We start from the raw sequence: 22848 nt of genomic DNA, 5'->3' as shown, positions 1-22848 counted from the left end.
ATTAAAACCCTGCTGAAAATTTGACTGAGATTGTCTTAACTCTACAGATCAATCTGAGTCAAAACAATACCTTGAGAGTATCAAAGTCTTCCAATCTAGGAATATGGTACCTTCCTCCATTTATTTAGGTCTTTTTAAGTTTCCTCTCAGTGATGTTTCATAGTTCAATCTACAGATCTTAACATCTAGTTGGTTAATTTACACTTGAATATCCCAATGTTTTTATTTTACTATAAATAATATTCTTATTAATTTCATTCTTTTCAATTGCTCACTGCTATTATATAGAAATTCCACTGGTTTTTGAATATCATCCTTGTAGCCTACAATCTTGCTAAACTCACTTATTTCTGGTAACAGGATTTACTACAAACACAACCATGTCATCTAAGAATAAAGACAATTTTACTCCTGCCTTTTCAATCTGAATACATTTTATTTCGGGCTTCCCTTGTGGCTCTGCTGGTAAAGAATCTGCCTGCAATGCATGAGACCGAGGCTTGATCCTTGGATTGGGAAGATCCCCTGGAGAAGGGAAAGGCTACCCACTACAACATTCTGGCCTGGAGAATTCTATGGACTGTATAGCCCACAGGGTCATAAAGAGTCCAACATGACTGAGCGATTTTCACTTTCATATTTTATTTCTTCTTCTGGACTTAATGTACTGGCTAGAACTTCTAGTACGAGTTTGACTACAATTAGAATGAAAAACTGCTTTTCCCCCCCAATCTTACATGGAAAGCATTCAGTCCTTTATCATTAAATAAGTATGACACTAGCTGTAGGGTTTTTTTTGTAGGTGCCCTTTATCAGGTTGAGAAAATTCCTTTCTGTTCTTAATTTACCAAAAGTATTTATCATTAATGGGTACTGAACTCTTCAAACAAATACTCTGCTAAACCTATTGAGATTTTTTCCTCTTTTATTATGTCAATATAGTGAATCACATTGATTTTCTTTTTTTAAGTTAAAATCATACTCCTGGGATAAACCCCACTTGATCATGCTTTACTGTCCTTTTTACACATTATTTATGTGATTTAAAAATATTTAAGGATTTTTGCACCTATGTTCACGGTGAATATAGGTCTATAGTTTTCTATAGCATTTTTGGTATTCAGTTCAGTTCAGTCATTCAGTGGTGTCCGACTCTTCGCGACCCCATGAACCACAGCACGCCAGGCCTCCCTGTCCATCACCAACTCCTGCAGTCTACCCAAACTCATGTCCAATGAGTCGTTGATGCCATCTAAACAACTCAACTTCTGTTGTCCCCTTCTCCTCCTGCCTTCAATCTTTCCCAACACCAGGGTCTTTCCAAATGAGTCAGCTCTTCGCATCAGGTGGCCAAAGTATTGGAGTTTCAGCTTCAAAATCAGTCCTTCCAATGAACATCCAGGACTGATTTCCTTTAGGATAGACTGGTTGGATCTCCTTGCAGTCCAAGGGACTCTCAAGAGTCTTCTCCAACACCACAGTTCAAAGGCTCATCAATTCTTTGGCACTCAACTTTCTTTATAGTCCAACTCTCACATCATGACTACTGGAAAAACCATAGCCTTGACTAGACAAACCTTTGTTGACAAAGTAGTATCTCTGCTTTTTAATATGCTGTCAAGGTTGGTCATAACTTTCCTTCCAAGGAGTACATCTTTTAATTTCATGGCTGCAGTCACCATCTGCAGTGATTCTGGAGCCCAGAAAAATAAAAGTCGGTTACCGTTTCCCCTGTTTTCCCATCTATTTGCCATGAAGTGATGGGACTGGATGCCATGGTCTTAGTTTTCTGAATGTTGAACTTTAAGCCAACTTTTTTACTCTCCGCTTTCACTTTCATCAAGAGGCTCTTCAGTTCTTCTTCACTTCCTGCCATAAGGGTGGTGTCATCTGCATATCTAAGGTTATTGATATTTTTCCCGGCAATCTTGATTTCATTAATAGATATAATGCTATTAAGATTTTCTATTCCCTTTTGTGTCAGTTTTAGGAACAGGTATACCTTGAAGACATCACAGATTTGGTTCTAGACTATTGCAAAAAGAGCAAGTCACATGATTTTTTTTTTCCAAAGCATATATAAAAGTTATGAATATGTTTACACTATTCTGTACTCTATTAAGTATGCAATAGCATTATGTAAAAAAACCTACAGATACTTTACCGCTAAAAAGTGCTATTATCTGAGCCTTTGGCAAGTCATAACAGAAATATCAAAGATCACTGATCACAATCACCATAACAAATATAACAATGAAAAAATATGCAATATTGCAAGCATGATAAAGTGAAATACAATGAAAAGAGGTCTGCCTGTATTCATTTTTCAAGGAATTTGTCTGTTTCATCCAAGGTGTAGAACTTACTGGAATAAGACTGTTTATAAAATTGCCTTGTTATTCTTTTAACATGTACAGGGACTGTAAGTGACTTCAGCTTTTTCATTACTAATACTGGAAACGGTTTCCTTCCTTTCTTCTAGAATGCTCCTTCAAAATGCGAACGCTATGTAACACTAACTTCTACTTTACATAAAAGACACAGTCAAAAATGATCCACGACATCAAAATTCACAAGGCAATGAATACTGGCCAAAGATGTCACAAAAGAAGCTACACACTTAATCCAAAAAAACATTCTTAGAATTTTCAGAGCTCACTGAGTTTCAGAAGAAAATCTGTCATAGAAAAGCCATGTAATGCAAAAAGCTGGAAGAAACCTTGGAAATGAAAAAAACTCTGATGAGAAATAAAGACCCAGAGAGTTAAGTAAAACTGCTTAACCTGAAAAGCTTGATGGTAAAAGCTGGATAAAGGGATTTCTTAAAATACTTTACAATTTCTTTTCCTTGTTAGTTCCACCAGAAGAGTTAACATGGAATATTGGGCTAAGAGATACTAAATATTTCCGTTTCTCAACTCAACCTGTACTCTTGGGCCAAGTGTGGAGAAAAGGGAATAATGACAGTATTTCCACATTGCAGGTAGATAAAAACCAAAAAATTGTATTGCTATTGTTTTTTCTCCTTTTGGTTTATTTACACTGTGATCCAAATCAAAATATGCAATAAGTTAATGAAAAAGCATACATTTAATAGGTCAGATAACACATCTTCAAGTTTTCTAAGTTAGTAATAACTTGGCTTATAAGTCATACTCTCAGGAGGGAGGTTCAAGAGGGAGAGGACATACATATACCCATGGCTGTTTCATGTTGATGTATGGCAGAAACCAACACAACACTATAGGGTAATTATCCTCCAATTAAAAATAATTAATTTTTAAGTCATATTCTTTTTTCCTTTTAACCTAAGTATACTGTGTATGTCACTAACATACCTTATTCAAAAGATGTGGCTTTCAATGATTTCCATTGTTTTGTAAATCAAATCCAACCCTAATCCATTACACTACATTCTTCAAGCTTTCCTTTTATCTATTTCTATGATATGTTGTGCTTGAATATGCTAGTTGCCCTTTTCTTTAGCACTGTATCACTCCCCACCACCAACTCTCCCCAAAATATGGTATTTTCACAAAATCAAGCATATTCAAGAGTCTTCTTTTACTTTCAGGACCAATAAGTCAAAAGACTTATTTGTGGCTGCTCCAGAGCTCAATCTGGTTTATCACCAAGAATGTAATACTGCACACTGCAACCACAGTCTCTGCTTTTCTTTTTTCCTTATTGACTTGCTTTTTATCTTAACACTAAGAAATTCCAGCATACAATTTATGTAATGGCTTTTACTTTCTTCTTGATGATGTCTTCCACAGACAGTTGTGGCTTCTTGCTCTAATTTGAACCACCTGCTTTTCAGGCCCCCTGGCAGAGCTGTTATCCTGGGATTTTCACTGGTGTCTTAGAGATTCAGTTTCTTGGATCTTGTTCCTTTCTTTTTTCTCTAACTTCTATTTCACTTTTCTGGGTGCATATTCAAGAACTCATGAAAGGTAAATTTTGCAAGTCCTTAAATTCCTGGAAATGTCTTTAATTTGATCTCTCACCTGAGTAATCATTTGGTTGATATCAAATTCTGGATTTAGGAACTCAGAACTTTGAATCAACTGCCCTATTGTTTTCTAATACCCATTGCTGCTGCTAAGAATTTCAATGTCAGCAGACTCTCATTCTTTTGAGGCCAAACATTTCCCTGTCGAGCAGCTTCTAGGGTTTTCTTTTCTGCTTTTGGACTTCTAAAATTACCAAAGAGGTTGACACCAAATATAGACTTCTTTTCATCTAAACTTCCCAAGTATCAGAATGCTTTTCCAATCGAAGATACGATTTTCCAGATGAAGAAAATTTCCTCCTACTAATGCACTGGTTATTTTTGCTTCTGTTTTATCTACTACATCTTTCGAGATGTCTTTTAGGCAGATGCTATTACATTCTGTATTGTTCCCCAAGTTCCTTGCATATTTTTCCATATCTTTTGCTCTAATATTCTGAGAAAGATCCAAGAATTTTTGCTAAATACCTAGGTAGGTTTTCTCACCAGCTGATGAAACTGTCTTCTACATACCAGCTACAAAATGATTCAAATTTGTGGTAGACTCTCAAATTACTACTTGCCATGGACTTTTCACTGCTAAAACTAAAAACGTGCAAGTGCTACCACAATGCCAAAATCTGACAGTACAGATAAAGAAAACAGAGTTAGCACTTCATTTTTCTTAAGACTAATCACATAAAAATCTGAAATATTTATAGCAGACCATCCAGGGATTTTTCTTTTTTTTTTTTTTAAGGTACCCTAACTACAAAACAAGGTAGCAAATTCAAGCCTAGGTTATACTTTGTTACTCAGCAATAAAGCTTTACTGAAAGAAGAGAGAATGTAAGCAATTCTCAGCGGACTAAGTGAAATACAGTAGAGTTCAGGATCACTAAGCAACTGATAATCAAGGCTGGTGGAGTCTTTAAGAAGCATGAATTATGGAATACCTTTATGAAGATTTTAATTTAAAGTAACATGTGTAGCAAAGTTAGTGACAAAATTTTTGTTGATATTAAAAGTTTCCTCCAAAAATTTTTGAGATGATGAATGATTTGGGAGTAAACCAGGTATTTCTCTTTAGAATACACAACACTGAAAAATTTATAGTGAGTTAACTAGTCCATATAAGAAAGGAAACATAAAGGAATGCAGAAGTGAAAAAGGAAATCAAATTCACTTTAACTTTTTCTGTGAGAAAGTTTTGTTTTCAAAACAAACATCCACGTCTAAGTAAAGAATATGAACATGTAAACCTCCCTGAGACAATCCGACTGTGAGCAGAAATATTCAAATCAGAAACAAAACCACTTAAATATGAGACTGTTGACTTAAAATAAGAGCAGTGTCCTAGTGGCTAAAGGTGTCTTCCAGGGTTCTACAGATAGTTCATTATGCAAAGGGAAATGTCCTTCAGAGCCTGCAAAGCTCCTCTTGGGTCACCTTCTAACAAAAGAAAATTGAGAAATCTCTTCAGATAAAAGACTTTGTGTCTTTCATCTGCATTCAATCTACAAAACGGGCCCTACATTTACCAATTTTATTAAAATTATTCAGTTATACTGGTTTTATCAACAGTAAAAAGATTAGTTGAATCTGACTTTCCACTCACTTCCACCTGTGCTCCAATCTACCCCTCTGCTAAACTATCTAATCTAGTATCTTGTACTCAGCCATTTTTCCAAGTTATCATGCCAAGTTACAACCACAGTCTTTGAGCAAATCACCTCAACAGAGTATACATTTCCTTCTCCAGACAGGTTAGCCAACAGAAAGAACAAAGTCACAATGGCCAAGAATAATTTAATTCAACAAAAACCAAATACTGAATTAAGAGACATAAAGAGACACACAAAATCAGAATACCTAAATATATCTTAGACAAGTCCAATTTTCCATAAAATCATTCTTGTAGATAAACAACATTAATCTGATAAGAGTTACTATAAGAGAGGCTATACAGTATTGATTAAAGATATAACTCTGGAACATGACTGCTTGATATAAATCACAGCTTTGTTATTTTACCTGCTGCTGCGTGATCTTAGGTCAATTACTGATGTCTCTGTTTTTTCATCTATACAATGGGAAAAGTAACAACACCTCTTTCATGAGGCTACTGCAAAGGTCAGAAAGTAAATCTACGTGATATGCTTAGGTCAGTGCCTGGTATGAGTTAAATGCCATGCAGGTATTTGTCATTATTTATGAAAACAAATGGAGTGACTGGTAACTACTGGGTTTTTCTAAAGATACAGCCTTTAAAATCGTCCAACTAGCTGTCTATACAATCCAGCACTGAGCTCGCACTAGCTTATTCAGTCAACAGATACTTATTCAGCATCTGCTCCATGCCAGGCATCACACTTCCACTTCTACTGTCAACACCTCAATTCGTTCAGTGGTGAAAATGAGCTTAACCACCTCTTATTATTATTATTAAAGCCAGCTGTGTTGCATGCCATACTTATCTATACTTAAATAGTAATTTCTCCTTGATATTACTCAGTTATTTTCCACTTTTTTTCACTTATTAAAAAAATACATATAAAGGAAACTTTAGACAAATATAAAGATCGAGAGACTCATAATGAATCCCACATACCCATCACCGGTTTCAATCATTAACACATTAAAAATCTTATTTATAATCCACTTCAAGTATTTTAGAGCAAATCCCAGACACAGTTACTAGTACCATATCCATGTCTGTTCAGTAATTACCATCTATCTCTAAAATACTATTCTAACTAAAACAGTAATTATTACTAATTAATTCCTTGATAGTAAATAATCAGTGTTCAAATTTCCCCAAATACCACAAATGATTTTACAGGTTTTTTTTACTCCATCGGATTTAGCAATTGGGCATTGTGTCAATAAAATGAAGGTGACCTTAATACTAACAGTTTCAATAAAAGTAGGAGATGAAAGCCAGATTTGAGCAGGCAAAGAAATTAACAGAAATATGGAAATGGAGATCACTGTATATGCTCTTGCAAAGCTCAAATATGACAGAGAAGGGAGAAAAACTGGGAGATACATGCAGGATCAGGATCAAAGGGGAGCTGACTATGTAAACTGATGAAAAATGAAGACGTTGCAGACATAGGTAAAATGGAAAGAAAACTAAAAAAAATAAGGTCCAAGAGGTGAGGGGATGAGACCAAAAGCACAAGTGCAGAGGCTGACCTTGAATAAGGGAGATAACCCAAACTTTGACATTGAAAGAGCAAAGAGCTATTAAGCCTGACTAAGACAATGGGAAAGTTTCTGTGTGTGGCAGGCAGCGGGGTCATGGAGTAAGGAGGTAATGAGGTTAACACTTTGAAATGGCCTCAAGTTTTCTTAAGCATTTCTTAAAGCATTAAGTCACTGATTAAAAGTAGAGTGCTAGAAAGAATAATTCATGGGGTTAGATAAAATGTCAAAGATCTGGATGGAATTTAGAGACTGAAAGAGGCAAATGACCAGACAAATGTAAGAATTAATCAGCATTCAAATCTTATGCAGATTTCAAAAAACAGTTTCAAACATTACCCTTTCCATGAAGCTTTTCTTAATTTTCTTAACCAATGGTAATGTCCCCTCTTGGAGCCTTTGCTTTTATTGCTCATAATGGTTTATTTCCACTAGGGAAAAAAATGCATTTCTCTTTCGCCCAGTAGCTAGACTGTAAGCACTGTGGGTACTTATCTGTGTGTCACACACAAGATTATAAACAGTACTTTACAGTATATAATTTAGAATCTTATTACCTTTTACAAAACAGTACAATTTAATGCTAAAAGAGCAAAAGAGACAGTAACTACTGATGATGTGAGAGCACACAGACCTGAGCTAGGTCTTAAAAGGGAAAAAAAGGCCCAAAGCTCAACAGGGAAGAGTGTAAAGTCAAGTGTCTCAAGGATTGGTGTTAACACTATACATGGTAAGAGCTGTTTATAAATAACACTAAGCTCTCTCATTAACAAAGTTTTGCAGATGAGCAAAAAAGACTTACTACAATGTGTGGGTGGGGGAAAGTTGTGGTTTTAATGTGGATAAATTCATATTCATCCAAATCATGTATAAAATATTGTATTCTGGTGAACCAACTTGGAAGGAGGAAGACTACACTTTCACTGGATGACAGAAGAATTCAGACAGACTCATCTAGCTGAACAATCACTGACAAGTACAGACCTTTAGTGACAAGGTTCAAGCCTCCTCAAAGCACAGATGAAGTCAGAAGGAAGAAGACTTAGTTCTGGGGATAAAACTAAAAGAAACAGCTTTAACAGTGTATGAAATCTATTTCAAATACTTACTATTTTAAAAAAAACTTGGCTTTCAACATCTTGGATACACTGAAGGGAACCATCTTGCGTTTCGCCCTGGTACATTTTTCTCTGCAATCAGGTAAATGACCCTCAGTCCCAGATTTACAGGGAGAGCAGAAGGTTAAAACCTGGGATGTCCTGTCCCCTTAAGACCTCTGCTCCCTGATCAAGAAACAAAAACTAACCTCCCTCATACCTTTCAGAGTCGTACTCCCCACAGCCCACCTCAACTCTATTTGCAGCCTGAATCCTAGTTAATTACAGGCTTCTATAACCCATTCTTAGCCCACTAGCGACAGGAGGAAGGACTACACCACAGGCTCAAGCTGAACAGTAAGTGGCAAGGTACAACTCTGAGCAGGTTTCTAAAGAAACTATATAACTGACATAACTACGGCACAGACAAGAATTATAGATCGAGGTAACACTTGGAGCACTAGTGTGTTACGTTACTCTACTTTGACCACATTTCACAGGTCAGACAAAAACAGCCATAGACAATATGTGAACAAATGGGCATGGCAGTGTTCCAATAAAACTTTATCAACAAAACTGTTGGTAAGTAATAGTTTACCAACCTCAATACAACATTTTACCTTCATGTTTAAAACAGAAACATACAGCTATGTATGATCAAAGTTATAGAAGAAATTCATAAGAGAAAGCTTGGGAGCAAACAGTAAAATAAAATGTACATAGCAGTAGAGATGGCCAAATTATGGGTAACTGGTCAGAGTATCACCACAAAAATTTTTTTTTAATTGTAGAAGTTACAAAATAGAAAATAAAATGGATTACAATGTATTAATAAACAAGTAATTTAAGCTTATGGTAACTGCTATTAAAAAAAAAAAAACAAAAAAACAGGGTACTATCCTTGTTAGAGAGACTCTCAAGAGAGTAGAGAAAGAGAAAACATCTCCAAAGAGGGGACATGTATGCTGAGACCTAAAACACAATGAAGTCAGTCAAGAAAAGAGCTGACGTAAGAGCATTTAACCAGAAAGCAGAAGAAAGCAAAGGTGTTGATCATAATGAAAAGTGTCCCAGTCTCTGCAACCCCATGGACTGACAACTGTTCTGAGAAGAGAAAGGAGACTGAAGAAATGATGGAACAATGGAAAAACAGTTTTAATAAGACAAACCTCATCGCAAAGTGAGTTGTCTCCAAACAAGGCACAACCAGCTTCATCACACAGGGATGGCAGAAAAGGCAAGGAAGGTTCAGAAGAGTTTGGGAATTCTGGAACCTCAGGATTTTATCTAAACTTACCAAGGGTCACCATTCCAATTCCCATGATCTCCCTTCTTCCCTAATCATTGTACTTCCACACAAGAGACCTTATGATTTTTATTTAAGCTCCCTGGTCCTCTGATACTTGAATCAAGAATTTGTAAGACTGCCATGTTCTTCATATTCTCCAGTACAGTCAGAAATAACCAGCCCCCTCACACTTCTTATACTCCTCATTCTCCCCAGAAAGGTCTTATGGAATAGCTGCTTAGTCTACCAGAGTTGTGCCTCCAATAAGCATTGATTTTACATAGCCACAGGCTAAATAAAGTAATTGTTTACTTGAAGCTTTGTTAATCTGAAAAACTTCTGTTGGGTTAAGCCACTGAAATTTGAGGGTCAATTTGTAATTACAACACAGTGCAGACACTAATAGTAAAGAGATCCATTAAAAAATATCTTTCACTATTCTGGTAACTCAGAAAGACTCTAAGTCAAATTCACTAACCATTTAAAACGGCTAAGAACTACCTTTGCCATACAAATACACAGAGGTGTATGATTTATATACATAAATATATACAAAGATGTGAAAATAAAAGAAATTCTTGATAAGAATATTTCACTTACAGTGTGAGCACATTTCCAAAGGATAACTTGCCTCATTTCCCTGGAGAAAAGAAATAATAATAGTTAGTCACAAAATTGGCACAAATGTCTTTAGAAGATTGAACTTGAGTATTTTGAGTCATGAAACATTGAGCAATAGCCATAAACGAATGTGGTTAGACTACAAATATTTTTTTTACTTTAAAAAATTATACAATATGATAGAAAGAGCTCTTGCATCAAACAGGCCTGAGCTGCAGCTCTGTCACTTAAGACATACAAACATTTGATTAAAATTTATTTTATATTTTTAACACCCTAAACATACTGTATATCAAACTTTAACACACTGCAGACTGTCAATGCTCTAACTTGTCTTGCTGGACGAACTCATTTTTGGGTAGAGTTCAGAATAAAGCTTCTCCTGCCATCTCTCTTTAATGGCAGAGTTTACTGAGACTTTAAAGCTGCTAAGAAAAATCTGTTACCTTTCATACCTGCATTGAAACTGAATTTTCTATATGCTATGCAACTAAAATAAGAAATAATAGGAAGGTAAGTCCAGTGTAAGACAGCCAGCCACTTGAACTCCAGTTTGTTTGTTTTTTTTCAGGAGAAGTCTTATCTCATGGATAAACTCTAAGTTAATACAATTTACCTGGATCCCTAACTTAAATTTTTATTTAAGAAAAAAGTGCTGAAGAAAAACTACAGACCTGATCCAAGGCCTACATTTAACAATTCTTGATGACTTGGTACACAGAGGTCAAGTAAGTTGGTGAAAATCCGACCATTTGATTAATAATAGAACCAGGTATGTGTGTGTGCAAGTGCTAAGTTGCTTCAGTCGCGTCCAACTTTTTGTGATCCTGAAGACTGTAGCCCTCCTGGGTCTTCTTGTCCATGGGATTCCCCAGGCAAGAACAATGGAGTGGGTTGCCATTTGCTACTCCAGGGGATCTTCCTGACCCAGGTATCAAACCCACATCGCTTAAGCCCCCTGCACTGGCAGGCAGGTTCTTTATCACTAGCGCCACCTGGAGTAGCTCTAAAACAGTAAAAATTCCAAGTATAACAGGCTAACATAAAGTAAAAATGATGAAGAAATTTTTTGAAAAAGTCAACAGAACTTAAAAGTAATACAAATTGAATTTTTAAAGTTCATCAATAAAACTGAGTATACCTTGCATCCTATATCCCAGCTATCTAATTGTGACCGTGTCTAGCAGGAAGTGTACAACAGGATTAACACTTAAATACTTGAATATACCAAAGTATTCCAAGAAGTTACTGAATACAGTCTGAAATGAGAAATATCATTTTAATCTGGCAAACTAGCTTTTAAACTCTTAAAAGTATTCTGAGTAAACATAAGGTCTAAAAGTATCCTGAGTAAACGTAAGGTCTAAAAGTATTCTGGGTAAACGTAAGGTCTAAGAAAAGTTTATCAGTAAATTAGCATCTGTAATTCTTATCTTGCCAACAATCTTTTCCTTGAAAATTATAGCAGCTAATTTAACTGGTTAGTCTAATTTTAGGTCAATTTAAACATCAAATATATATTAAAACAGAGACAGAAGTAGCAAACATTGATAAAAAATGACATTATTAATGAGCAGAGATAAAGAGTTCTACTTATTTTGCATCTTATTTAATTAACCTTAAGATTCTTACCACGATTCTTACTTATCGCTTACTGTTTCACATATTTAAAAATTCCACTCTACCTTACAATTAAGTATGTTTCTTATGAGGTTCTCAAAAAAGTATAGTGATCCTTATACTGTCACTGTGAGGTGTTTTTTAAATGATGTAACTTTTAAAAATGTTGTTTAAATGTTAAAATGTAATTGTTTCATAGGTGAAGGCAAAGGGTTATGTAGTAGTTTCAGGGAGGACTTAGAAACCAGGTCCTTGTTTCTCCAGCCCACTGACCTTCACAGTGTATCGATTCTTTATAAATGGTACCATCCAACCTCTCTGCCTGTATCACTTCCTTCTAAGCAATCACAAGACCCAAGGATCAATCTGGCTGGGTTTCTCAGGGCTTTTCCATCAACAATGAACGCTTCATCTCTCTCCTAAACTTATTTCAACCTTAACCCATCTAATTTTATACCCAGAAAGGTATCTTCCAAATATTTAATATTAAGGTAAAGTGTCTTTCCAAGATACCCCAAAGTTAAGAAAAATATACATTTCCCTCATTTTTAAATGTCTTTCAAATGTAACTTTCACTTTTGTGTTTGTATTTAACACAAACATAACAATGTACTGTAGAGTATATAATGTGTAGAAGACAGACATGTAACCAAGAAAAATGTAAAAAATTAATATATTTGTCAAGATCTTATACTACAAGGGAAACATTACATTATTTGAAGGTAGAGCATGATGCTGAAGATGCATATTGTAAACCCTAGAGCAGTACCTTATAATAAAAAAAAAATGGAATCATAAAAACAATCCAAAGAAATGTAGAAAAATATGAAGCAAGGATCAAAAACCAAATGAGAAAAAAACAGTAACTAGCAATTTAGATTTAAATCCAAGTATTCTGAGAATTATATTATGTTTGATATAAATGGCCTAATAATTCCAATTAAAAGAATATACAACTATATGCTATCTACAAGAAGCCTACTTTACAGATAGGTTGAAAGAAAGAGATATACTGTAAAAGCAATAATCAAAAGAAAGATACAGTGGCTAGCAATAATGGACAATGTAGAGTTCAGAACAAGGAATATTACCAGTGATAAAGAAAATTATTTCATAATCTTAAAAGAGTCAATTCATTTAGAAAGATGTAACAATCTTAAATATACTGTGATATGTAATGAGAAATATCCTTGGTCCTCATTCATTTCTAGCATAAGAACTCCTTAGAATGTTTTAAGTGAGGAGAGCTATTGAGATTTCTTTTGCTATATTAATGATATGACTATGGGAAAGGACCAAGGACAGGGGCTGGTGGCCAGGGGACTTCCCTGGTGGTGCAGTGGATAAGAATCTGCCTGCCAATGCAGGGGACATGGGTTCGATCCCTGGTCTGGGAAGATTCCATATGCCACAGGGCAACTAAGTCCATGCACCACTCTGAAAGAAGAGAAACCACCCCCGATGGGAAGCTGGCACACCACAGCAGAGAGTAGCCTCTGCTTACCGTAACTAGAGAAAACTCGCACAAAGCAGTGAAGACCCAGCACAGCCAAAATAAAAACCACTCACCAATGGCTGATGATTTAATCTGGGCTGGAGACTGAACCCAACCACCATTGGTGAGTGGTTTAACAATCATGCCAAATAATGCTTCTATATAAGGCATCTATATAATAAAGCCTCCAGAAAAAAAAATAACAAAAATAGGGGCTGGAGACCCCCTTCTGGGTTTGGGAGCACCTGGAACAGCATGGAAGCTCCACACGCCTTCCCATGTACCTCTTCCATCTGGCTGTTCCTGAGTTACACCCTTTTATAATTAGCCCGTGGTCTAGTAAGTAAAATGTTTGAGTTCTGAGATGTACTAGCAAACTAATCAAACTCAAGGCGGGGGTTGTTGGAACCTCCAATCTATAACTGGTTGGTCAGAACCTCAAGGAACAACCTGGACTTGGAATTCCCATCTAAGGTGGGGGTGGGGTGGGGATGGAGGCAATCTTATAGGTCTGAGTTCTTAACCTGTGGAATCTCATGATATCTCTAGATCCACAGTGTCAGAATTGAGTTGAATTGTAGGACACCTGGTATCCAAGAATTTTGTGGTTGTGTAGGGAAACTCATTGTAACGGAGTCCCAGAACCTTTCATATATAGTTATCCCACAGTAATGACAGGGGATTGGTTCCAGGACCCTCAGAGATACCCTAATCCTTGGATTCACTTCGATCATGGAGTACTACAATGTTTGCTGGAAAAAAAAAAACAAATTCCCTGTATTAGTAGACTCGCACAGTTCAAACACATGTTTAAGAGCCAAATGTATGCTTAATAACAGCTTCAAAATTAAATGTGTCAAACACAGAGAACTGAAAAGAAATAGACAATCATATTTGGAGATTTTAACATCTCTCTCACTGTAACTGACAGAACATAAGCAGACCAAAGGCTGAAGTAAACAGAATTGTGGAAGATCAGAATAACAGTATCACCCAAGATGTCCTAAAACAACAAAATACTCTGTTCTAGTGCACATGAACATTCATGAAGATAGACATTATTCTGAGCCTCAAAAAAAAGTCTTAATAAAAGACTGAAATCATACAGAATATATTTTCACATTACAATGGAATTAAATTAAGGTATCTGGAAACATTCAAATATCTGAATATAAACAACACAATTCTAAATAACCCAAAAGTCACCGAAGAAATGATGAGAGAAACCAAAATATTCTGAACAGAGTGAAAACTGAACCGATCAGAATTTAAAGACTACAGGTTAAGCAGTCTTTTGAGGAAAGTACTACCCGAAGAGAAGTCTAAAATGCAAAATCTCTTCCTACCTTTAAGAGCCAGAAAAAGAATAAATTAAACCCAAGGCAAGGGGAGAAAGAGAAAACTAAAAACAGAAATTAATGAACTAGGAAGTAGACAAACAGAGACAAAAATCAGTAAAATCAAAACTTCATTTTTTGGAAAAGGTCAATAAATAACACTCCAAGCAAATCACTACAGATGCTACAGACATTAAAAGAAAAATAAGTGTATATTTTTAAAAAGCATGAAAATAAAATGTCTAACTCAGCTGAAATGGACAAGTTTCTTGAAAAACTGAATCTACCAAAACTGACTCAAGAGGAAAAAAACAGGTAAGTTGATCTATTGCTATTAAATTGAATTTGAGGGGGGGGGGAAATGAGTTTAACAGAAAAACTAAAGACCTGATGCCTTCACTGGTCAATTCTACCATACGTTCAAAGTCCAAAAACATACAAATTCATTTAGAAAGCAGAAGAAATAGTTCCTAACTCATTTTACGGGGCCAGCATTGCCTTGAGAGCAAAATCAGACAACTACATCACAAAAAAGAAAACTATTCCCCAGTATTTCATGTCCATGGATACAAAAACCCTTAACAATATTTAACTGTGGTGCTGGAGAAGACTCTTGAGAGTCCCATGGACTGCAAATAGATCAAATCAGTCAATCCTCAAGGAAATCAGTCCTGAATATTCATTGGAAGGACTGATGCTGAAGCTGAAACTCCAATACTTTGGCCATGTAATGTGAAGAACTGACTCATTGGAAAAAACCCTGATGCTGGAAAGATTGACGGCAAAAGGAGAAAGGGGCATCAGAGGACGAGATGGTTGGATGGCATCACCAAGTCAATGGACATGAGTTTGAGCAAGCTCCGGGAGTTGGTGAAGAGCAGGGAAGCCCAGCGTGCTGCAGCCCATGGAGTCGCAAAGAGTAGGACACGACTGAGCAACTTTCACTCTCAACTCACTTTCAGATTTTAAAGTCCATGAAGACAACAATTATTATGTTTCTATATCCCTTGCCAGGTTTAACATTATCCTAACTTTACTAAAGGAAGAAGAGTTTTATAGGTACATATAAAAATTTACATTGCTTAAGCAATTTGGTTTAAGTGGACTTTCAAGCATCAGTGTGTTGAACAGTGAGCCTGTCCCTTCAAGGAAAGCAACTGATACCTGAAACATGAAAAAGAGAAAACCACAATAAAGAAAGAAAACATATAAAGAACTACCAAATAGCAACTGTAGAACTGAAAAACAATAACTGATAGAGTAATGCAGTGAGTAAACTCAACAGAATAGAGCAGACAGAGGCAAGAGTCAGTAACTGGTACACAGAGAAAAAGAAATTATCCTGTCTGGACAAAAGAAAGAAAACAAATTAAAAAAAAATAGTCCACAGAGCCTCGGGGAATTATAAACTGAGGGATTATAAAAAAGGTTTAACACCTGTCATACTTCTGAGAATGGAGTATGTTTTAAAAGTTATTAAAATGGTCTGACTTTATCCTAGAAAAAAACTGGTTTGTGAGAAGTTGACAAATTTGTTTTTCAACAGATATAGACACTTGGACTGATTTTAACTTTCCCCTCAAGTCTATGCTACTCAGAATTTAAAAAAAAAATTATGATTACAATTTTAGTATACATAAAAATCAGTAAGAATACTAGAATATTTTCTAAAGAAATTTTCTGGCGAAGAAATGCAAATATATTTGGATCTCCTTTATCTCATTTTGTTTAGAGTTACTTTGATCTTAAAGTGTCAAGATGTGAGAGAACAAAAATAAATTTTATAAACGCATACTATAAAGTTTAGAATATTTTCAAAGGGCATGCTGTCAGAATATTTAGACATTCATCTTTATCTAGTAGACTTTAAGTCGTGACAACATTGTCTTATTTGGTTACAGGCTCTCCTTGTGAACTATAAATATTTCAGCATTAAGAGTATATGCTTGTTGATCTGAAGTACATATAAATGCTTAAAAGACAGCCAGTATGAAAAGTGTGCATCAAGGAAAGTAGAACTCTAAAGATTTTTTAATAACCGAACTTAAGAATCTGATTCTCCCAATATTCAATTAAGTTCAGTTCAGTCACTCAGTAGCACCCGACTCTTTGCAACCCCATGAATCGCAGCACGCCAGGCCTCCTTGTCCATCACCTGCTCTCGGAGTTCACCCAAATCCATGTCCATCGAGTCGGTGATGCCATCCAGCCATCTCATTCTCTGTCATCCCCTTCTCCTCCTACCCCTAAATCCCTCCCAGCATCAGAGTCTTTTCCAGTGAGTCAACTCTTCGCATGAGGTGGCCAAAGTATTGGGAGTTTCAGCTTTAGCATCAGTCCTTCCAATGAACACCCAGGGCTGATCTCCTTTAGAATGGACTGGTTGGATCTCCTTGCAGTCCAAGGGACTCTCAAGAGTCTTCTCCAACACCACAGTTCAAAAGCATCAATTCTTCGGCGCTCAGCGTTCTTCACAGTCCAACTCTCACATCCATACATGACCACTGGAAAAACCACAGCCTTGACTAGACAGACCTTAGTCGGCAAAGTAATGTCTCTGCTTTTCAATATGCTATCTAGGTTTGTCATGACTGTCCTTCCAAGGCGTAAGTATCTTTTAATTTCATGGCTGCAGTCACCATCTGCAGTGGTTTTGGAGCCCCCCAAAATAAAGTCTGACACTGTTTCCACTGTTTCCCCATCTATTTCCCATGAAGTGATGGGACCAGATGCCACGATCTTAGTTTTCTGAATGTTGAGCTTTAGGCCAACTTTTTCACTCTCCTCTTTCACTTTCATCAAGAGGCTCTTTCGTTCCTCTTCACTTTCTGCCATAAGGGTGGTGTCATCTGCATATCTGAAGTTATTGATATTTCTCCTGGCAATCTTGATTCCAGCTTGTGTTTCTTCCAGTCCAGCGTTTCTCATGATGTATTCTGCATATAAGTTAAATAAGCAGGGGGACAATATACAGCCTTGACGTACTCCTTTTCCTATTTGGAACCAGTCTGTTGTTCCATGTCCAGATCTAACTGTTGCTTCCTGACCTGCATATCGGTTTCTCAAGAGGCAGGTCAGGTGGTCTGTATTCCCATCTCTTGAAGAATTTTCCACAGTTTCTTGTGATCCACATAGTCAAAGGCTTTGGCATAGTCAATAAAGCAGAAATAGGTATTTTTCTGGAACTCTCTTGCTTTTTCCATGATCCAGCGGATGTTGGCAATTTGATCTCTGGTTCTTCTGCCTTTTCTAAAACCAGCTTGAACATCTGCAAGTTCACAGCTCACGTATTGCTGAAGCCTGGCTTGGAGAATTTTGAGCATTACTTTACTAGCGTGTGAGATGAGTGCAATTGTGCAGTAGTTTGAGCATTCTTTGGCATCGCCTTTCTTTGGGATTGGAATGAAAACTGACCTTTTCCAGTCCTGCGGCCACTGCGGAGTTTTCCAAATTTGCTGGCATATTGAGTGCAGCACTTTCACAGCATCATCTTCTAGGATTTGAAATAGCTCCACTGGAATTCCACCACCTCCACTAGCTTTGTTTGTAGTGATGCTTTCTAAGGCCCACTTGACTTCACATTCCAGGATGTCTGGCTCTAGGTGAGTGATCACACCATCGTGATCATCTTGGTCGTGGAGATCTTTTTTGTACAGTTCTTCTGTGTATTCTTGCCACCTCTTCTTAATATCTTCTGCTTCTGTTAGGTCCATACCATTTCTGTCCTTTATCGAGCCCATCTTTGCATGAAATGTTCCCTTTTATTGAAAAGGATAAAGTAGGTCTTCATAAATGTTCCTTATCCAACTGAGTTAGTTTCTCCAAAGTATATTTTCCTGAAATTTCGCCCTTTTTTTTTTTTTTTTTCAAATTATGAATGAGTGGGACTTCCCTAGTGGTCCAGTGGTGAAAAGACCACCTTGCAAATGCAGGTGACATGGGTTTGATCCCTGGTTGGGGAGCTAAGATCTCATGTGCCACAGGGCAACTGAGCCCACACACCGCGACTACTGAGCCCACGTGACACAACCGGTGAGTCCGGGGCCAGCAACAGAAGGTTCTGCATGTCACAACAAAGATCCCAAGAGTCTCGAGGTTAAGACCCGAGGCAGCCAAATAAATTAATTAAATACTTTAAAAAAAAATTATGAATGGGTCTCGAATTTTATCAAATTATTTTCTTCAACTGATATGATCATGTGATTTTTATTCTTCAGAATGTTAATGTGGTAGATCATATTAAAATAAATTTTCTTTTTCTTTTCAAAGGGAGTGAAGAGAATGTAAAAGCTGGCTGAAAACTCAACATTCAAAAAAAATGAAGATCATGGCATCCAGTCCCATCACTTCATGGCAAATAGATGGTAAAACAATGGAAATAGAGACAAACTTTATTTTCTTGGGCTTCAAAATCTCTGTGGATGGTGACTGCAGCCATGAAATTAAAAACGTTTGCTCATTGGAAGAAAAGCAATGACACACCTAGACAGTATATTAAAAAGCAGAGACATGATTTTGACTACAAATGTCTGTATAGTAAAAGCTAAGGTTTTTCCAGGAGTCATGAACAGATGTGAGAGCTGGACAATGAAAAAGGCTGAGTCCTGAAGAACTGATGCCTTCGAACTGTGGTACTGGAGAAGACTCTTGAGAGTCCCCTGGACAGCAAGGAGATCAAACCAGTCACTCTTAAAGGAAATCAACCCTGAATTTTCATTAGAAGGACTGATGCTGAAGCTGAAGCTCCAATACTTTGGCCACCTGATGCGAAGAGGTGACTCACTGGAAAAAACCCTGATGCTGGAAAGATTGATGGCAAAAGGAGAAAGAGGCAGCAGAGGACCAGATGGTTGGATGGCATCACCAAGTCAATGGACATGAGTTTGAGCAAGCTCCGGGAGATGGTGAAGGACAGGGAAGCCTGGCGTGCTGCAGTCCACAGGGTCGCAAAGAGTCAGACACAACTGGGCAACTGAACAACAGCAACTTCAAATGAATAAATCTCTGGATGCTTATTTAGAATGGGATAAATAAAATAGACATTTACCTTATTAAACAAGATTTGATATTACTATACTACCTAACTGGAGGACCTCCCTATAGATGGTAAAGAATCTCCCTGCAATGCAAGAGACTCTGGTTTGATCCCTGGGTCAGGAAGATCCTCTGGAGAAGAAAGTGGCAACCCACTCCAGGATTCTTGCCTGGAGAATCCATGGACAGAGAAGCCTGGTTGGCTACAGTCCATAGGGTCACAAAGAGTCAGACACGACTGAGTGACTGACACCATTTAATGTTAGTTGATTTTCAAATAGTGAAACAGCCCTGCTGCATCCATGCAATGAGCCATACACAGTTATGACATTTAAAAAAAATTTTTTTTATCTAATGTTTAACTCTATTTGCTTATATCTGTTAAGGGGTTTTGCATCTACACTGATATGGGAATACTAACCTATAGTTTTGTTCTTTGTACCTTTTAAAAATTCTTTTTTCGGTATCAAGGCAATAGGACTATTTAAACTATTTCATACTGGGTGAGGTGTGGTGGTTTGCATTTTTCAAGAAACTGGTCCATTACATCAAAGTTGTCAAATTTAAGTGTGCAGAGCTGTTTGTAGTATTTATTATCTTGTTCACATATTTAGGGTCTATGATAATACTATTAAGTTTTATTCCTGATACTGATACTTTGCTGCTTCTTTAATTTCTCTCAGTGTGGCTGGAAGTTTGTTAGTTTAGTGATCTTTTTGAAGAACGAGCTCTTTCTTTCACTGATTTCCTTTACTGTCCTTCTGTTTTCAGTTACCCTGATTTCTGTTATTTCCTTCCTTTGGGTAGATTTTTCTCTTTCTTCAGTTCTTGAGGGAGCCTTTTCTCTTCCTCTCCTAGGAATCCAATGACACAAATGTTAAATCTGTTTTATAGTCCCACAGTTTCCTGAGGCTCTGTGGATTATTTTTATCCTTCTGTTTTCCTTCTGTTGTTCAGACTAGGTAACTTCTTTTCCTCTGTCTGCCCATTTATTGACGCCTCTGTTCTCTTCTGTTGAGTTTACCCACTGCATTACTCCATCAATTATTGTTTTTCAGTTCTAAAACTGCCATTTGCTTCTTCTTGGTTAGATTTAATAAAATTAATACTTTTTACTGCTTTACCAACGATATTGAGAGAAATTGGCGTTTTTTTTACCTGCAACTGCATGGCAGTGAATATATTGACTACTGATACAGTACAGTGTCATTGTTTTCATTCATGCTAAGGTATCAGCAGTTTTACCAGCCACTGCTTTTGCACCATCAATGCAAATGTAAACAGAGTGAATAAAACAAATATTATTTCTGTGTTATAATGAAAACAGCTTTTGCTCGTGGACCCCCTGAAAGGGTCTTGGGGATTTCCCAGTTATCATGAACCACTCTGAAAACTAATGATCCAAAGATCTTATTTAAATTTTGCCAACTGAGAAAAGCAGCATTTGAAGAGAAATTCACCACTGAAAAAGAAAATCTACCACAGCAACAGAACCAATAGACTATGCATCTGTTCTACTTTTTCTAATATTCTATTATGGTTCCATAATAATAGTCTATATTATTCTACAATATATACACAGCCTGGCATGCTGTGATTCATGGGGTTGCAAAGAGTAGGACACGACTGAGTGAGTGAACTGAACTGATTCTACAATACATAAATGTGTCCCAATAGCATTCTTTATGGAAAAAAAAAACAACTTGGATCATGTATTGTGGTTAATAGCCATGTTGCTCTTAATTAAGAGTACTTTAAACTGGAACAATTCTTCAGTCTGTTTATGTATTTCATAACTTTGATATTTACAAATAATATTTGCCAGTTATTCTGTAGACTCTCCTTCTAAGAGTTTACCTAATGCTTCCTCATGATTTGATTTGGGTAAAATACCAAAGAGGTGGTAACATATTCTTGCCAGATAGTGGGGAAAAGATAATGTTAGTTTTTCTCATTACTGGTAACTCTGATTACTGGTAACTGAGGGGCTTTCCTGACAGCTCAGTTGATAGAGAAATGCCTGCAATGCAAGAAACCCCGGTTTGATTCCTGGGTCAGGAAGATCCTCCAGAGAAGGGATAGGCTAACTAGTCCAGTATTCTGGCCTGGAGAATTCCACGGACTATACAGTCCATGGAGTAGCAAAGAGTCGGACATGACTAAGCGACTTTCACTTTGATTGATCACTTTGACTGATAGATTTCTCCTTCATAAAGTTACATTTTTCCCTTTGTACTTAATAAGCATCTTGTGGGAAGATATTTTTTGGTCTATGTAGATATTCAAGTTATTCCTCAAACTTTCATCCACTCATTTTAACATCAACTGATGATTCTTATCTGAGTCAATTATATCATGATGGCTGCTGAGTTAGCCAGCCTCCAAGATGATTTCCACCTCTTGATATTCCCCTTGCCTTGTGTGACTTGTATAATCCCCTTGCCTGACGTGACTTGCCTTTAACCAACTGAGTACGACAATATTAAGAGGATACCACTTTTGTGATTAGGTTACAAAAGACTGTGACTTCCACCTTGCCAACAAGTCTCTATAACCTCATCTTGCACGCTTTAATGAAGCTCACATAGCAAGGTGACCTCTAATCAACAGCCCACAAAGAACTAAATGTTGCCAACAACACTGTGGAAGTCAGATTCTTCCCCAATCAAGCATTCAGATGAGACCACAACCCACAGACTAACACCTTCATGTCAGTCTTTCAAGTTTCCATGAAGTAGAAAACACGGCTAAACCCAGAGAAACTGCAAAATAATCCGTGTTATTTTAGGCTACTACACTGTTGGGTAATTTGTTCTGAAGCAATAGGTAACTGACACAATTGCCATATGGTATTTTTTAAATTTCATCAATCCTTCAACATTTCTTATTTGGTTTCCTCCTGTAGGAAAGACTTCTTTTTCCTCCATATCCACATGTACTTATATATTTCAGCATGGACTTAATGGGTTTATTTCAATGGGTATAATCTTTTGTCATCATATCTAACTCGACGTTTAAATTGTCCCACATGTGACCAGTGGGAACCTTCCCCTTTAGGCTAGTTCCTGTATTCTTTTAATATATTCCCATCATTTTATGAGCCTGCCTTACCTTTGGGCACAAGACGCTGCAAGTATACACTGCACTTTGCCTGCCCC

General features: G+C 36.8%; 1 protein-coding gene across 1 annotated transcript in view; it reads right to left on the bottom strand.

Moving 5' to 3' along the window:
- PPP3R1 (protein phosphatase 3 regulatory subunit B, alpha) overlaps positions 1-22848 on the bottom strand; it is a 65420-nt gene that overhangs the window by 16642 nt on the left and 25930 nt on the right. Inside the window, exon 2 of the mRNA XM_027966683.3 lies at positions 10184-10223. Within this exon, the coding sequence (XP_027822484.1) occupies positions 10184-10223 (40 nt within the window). The remainder of the gene's footprint in view (positions 1-10183; positions 10224-22848) is intronic.

Source organism: Ovis aries, chromosome 3 (assembly GCF_016772045.2).
Source record: "Ovis aries strain OAR_USU_Benz2616 breed Rambouillet chromosome 3, ARS-UI_Ramb_v3.0, whole genome shotgun sequence".
NCBI lineage: Eukaryota > Metazoa > Chordata > Mammalia > Artiodactyla > Bovidae > Ovis > Ovis aries.
This window is presented reverse-complemented; position numbering and strand designations above follow the sequence as displayed.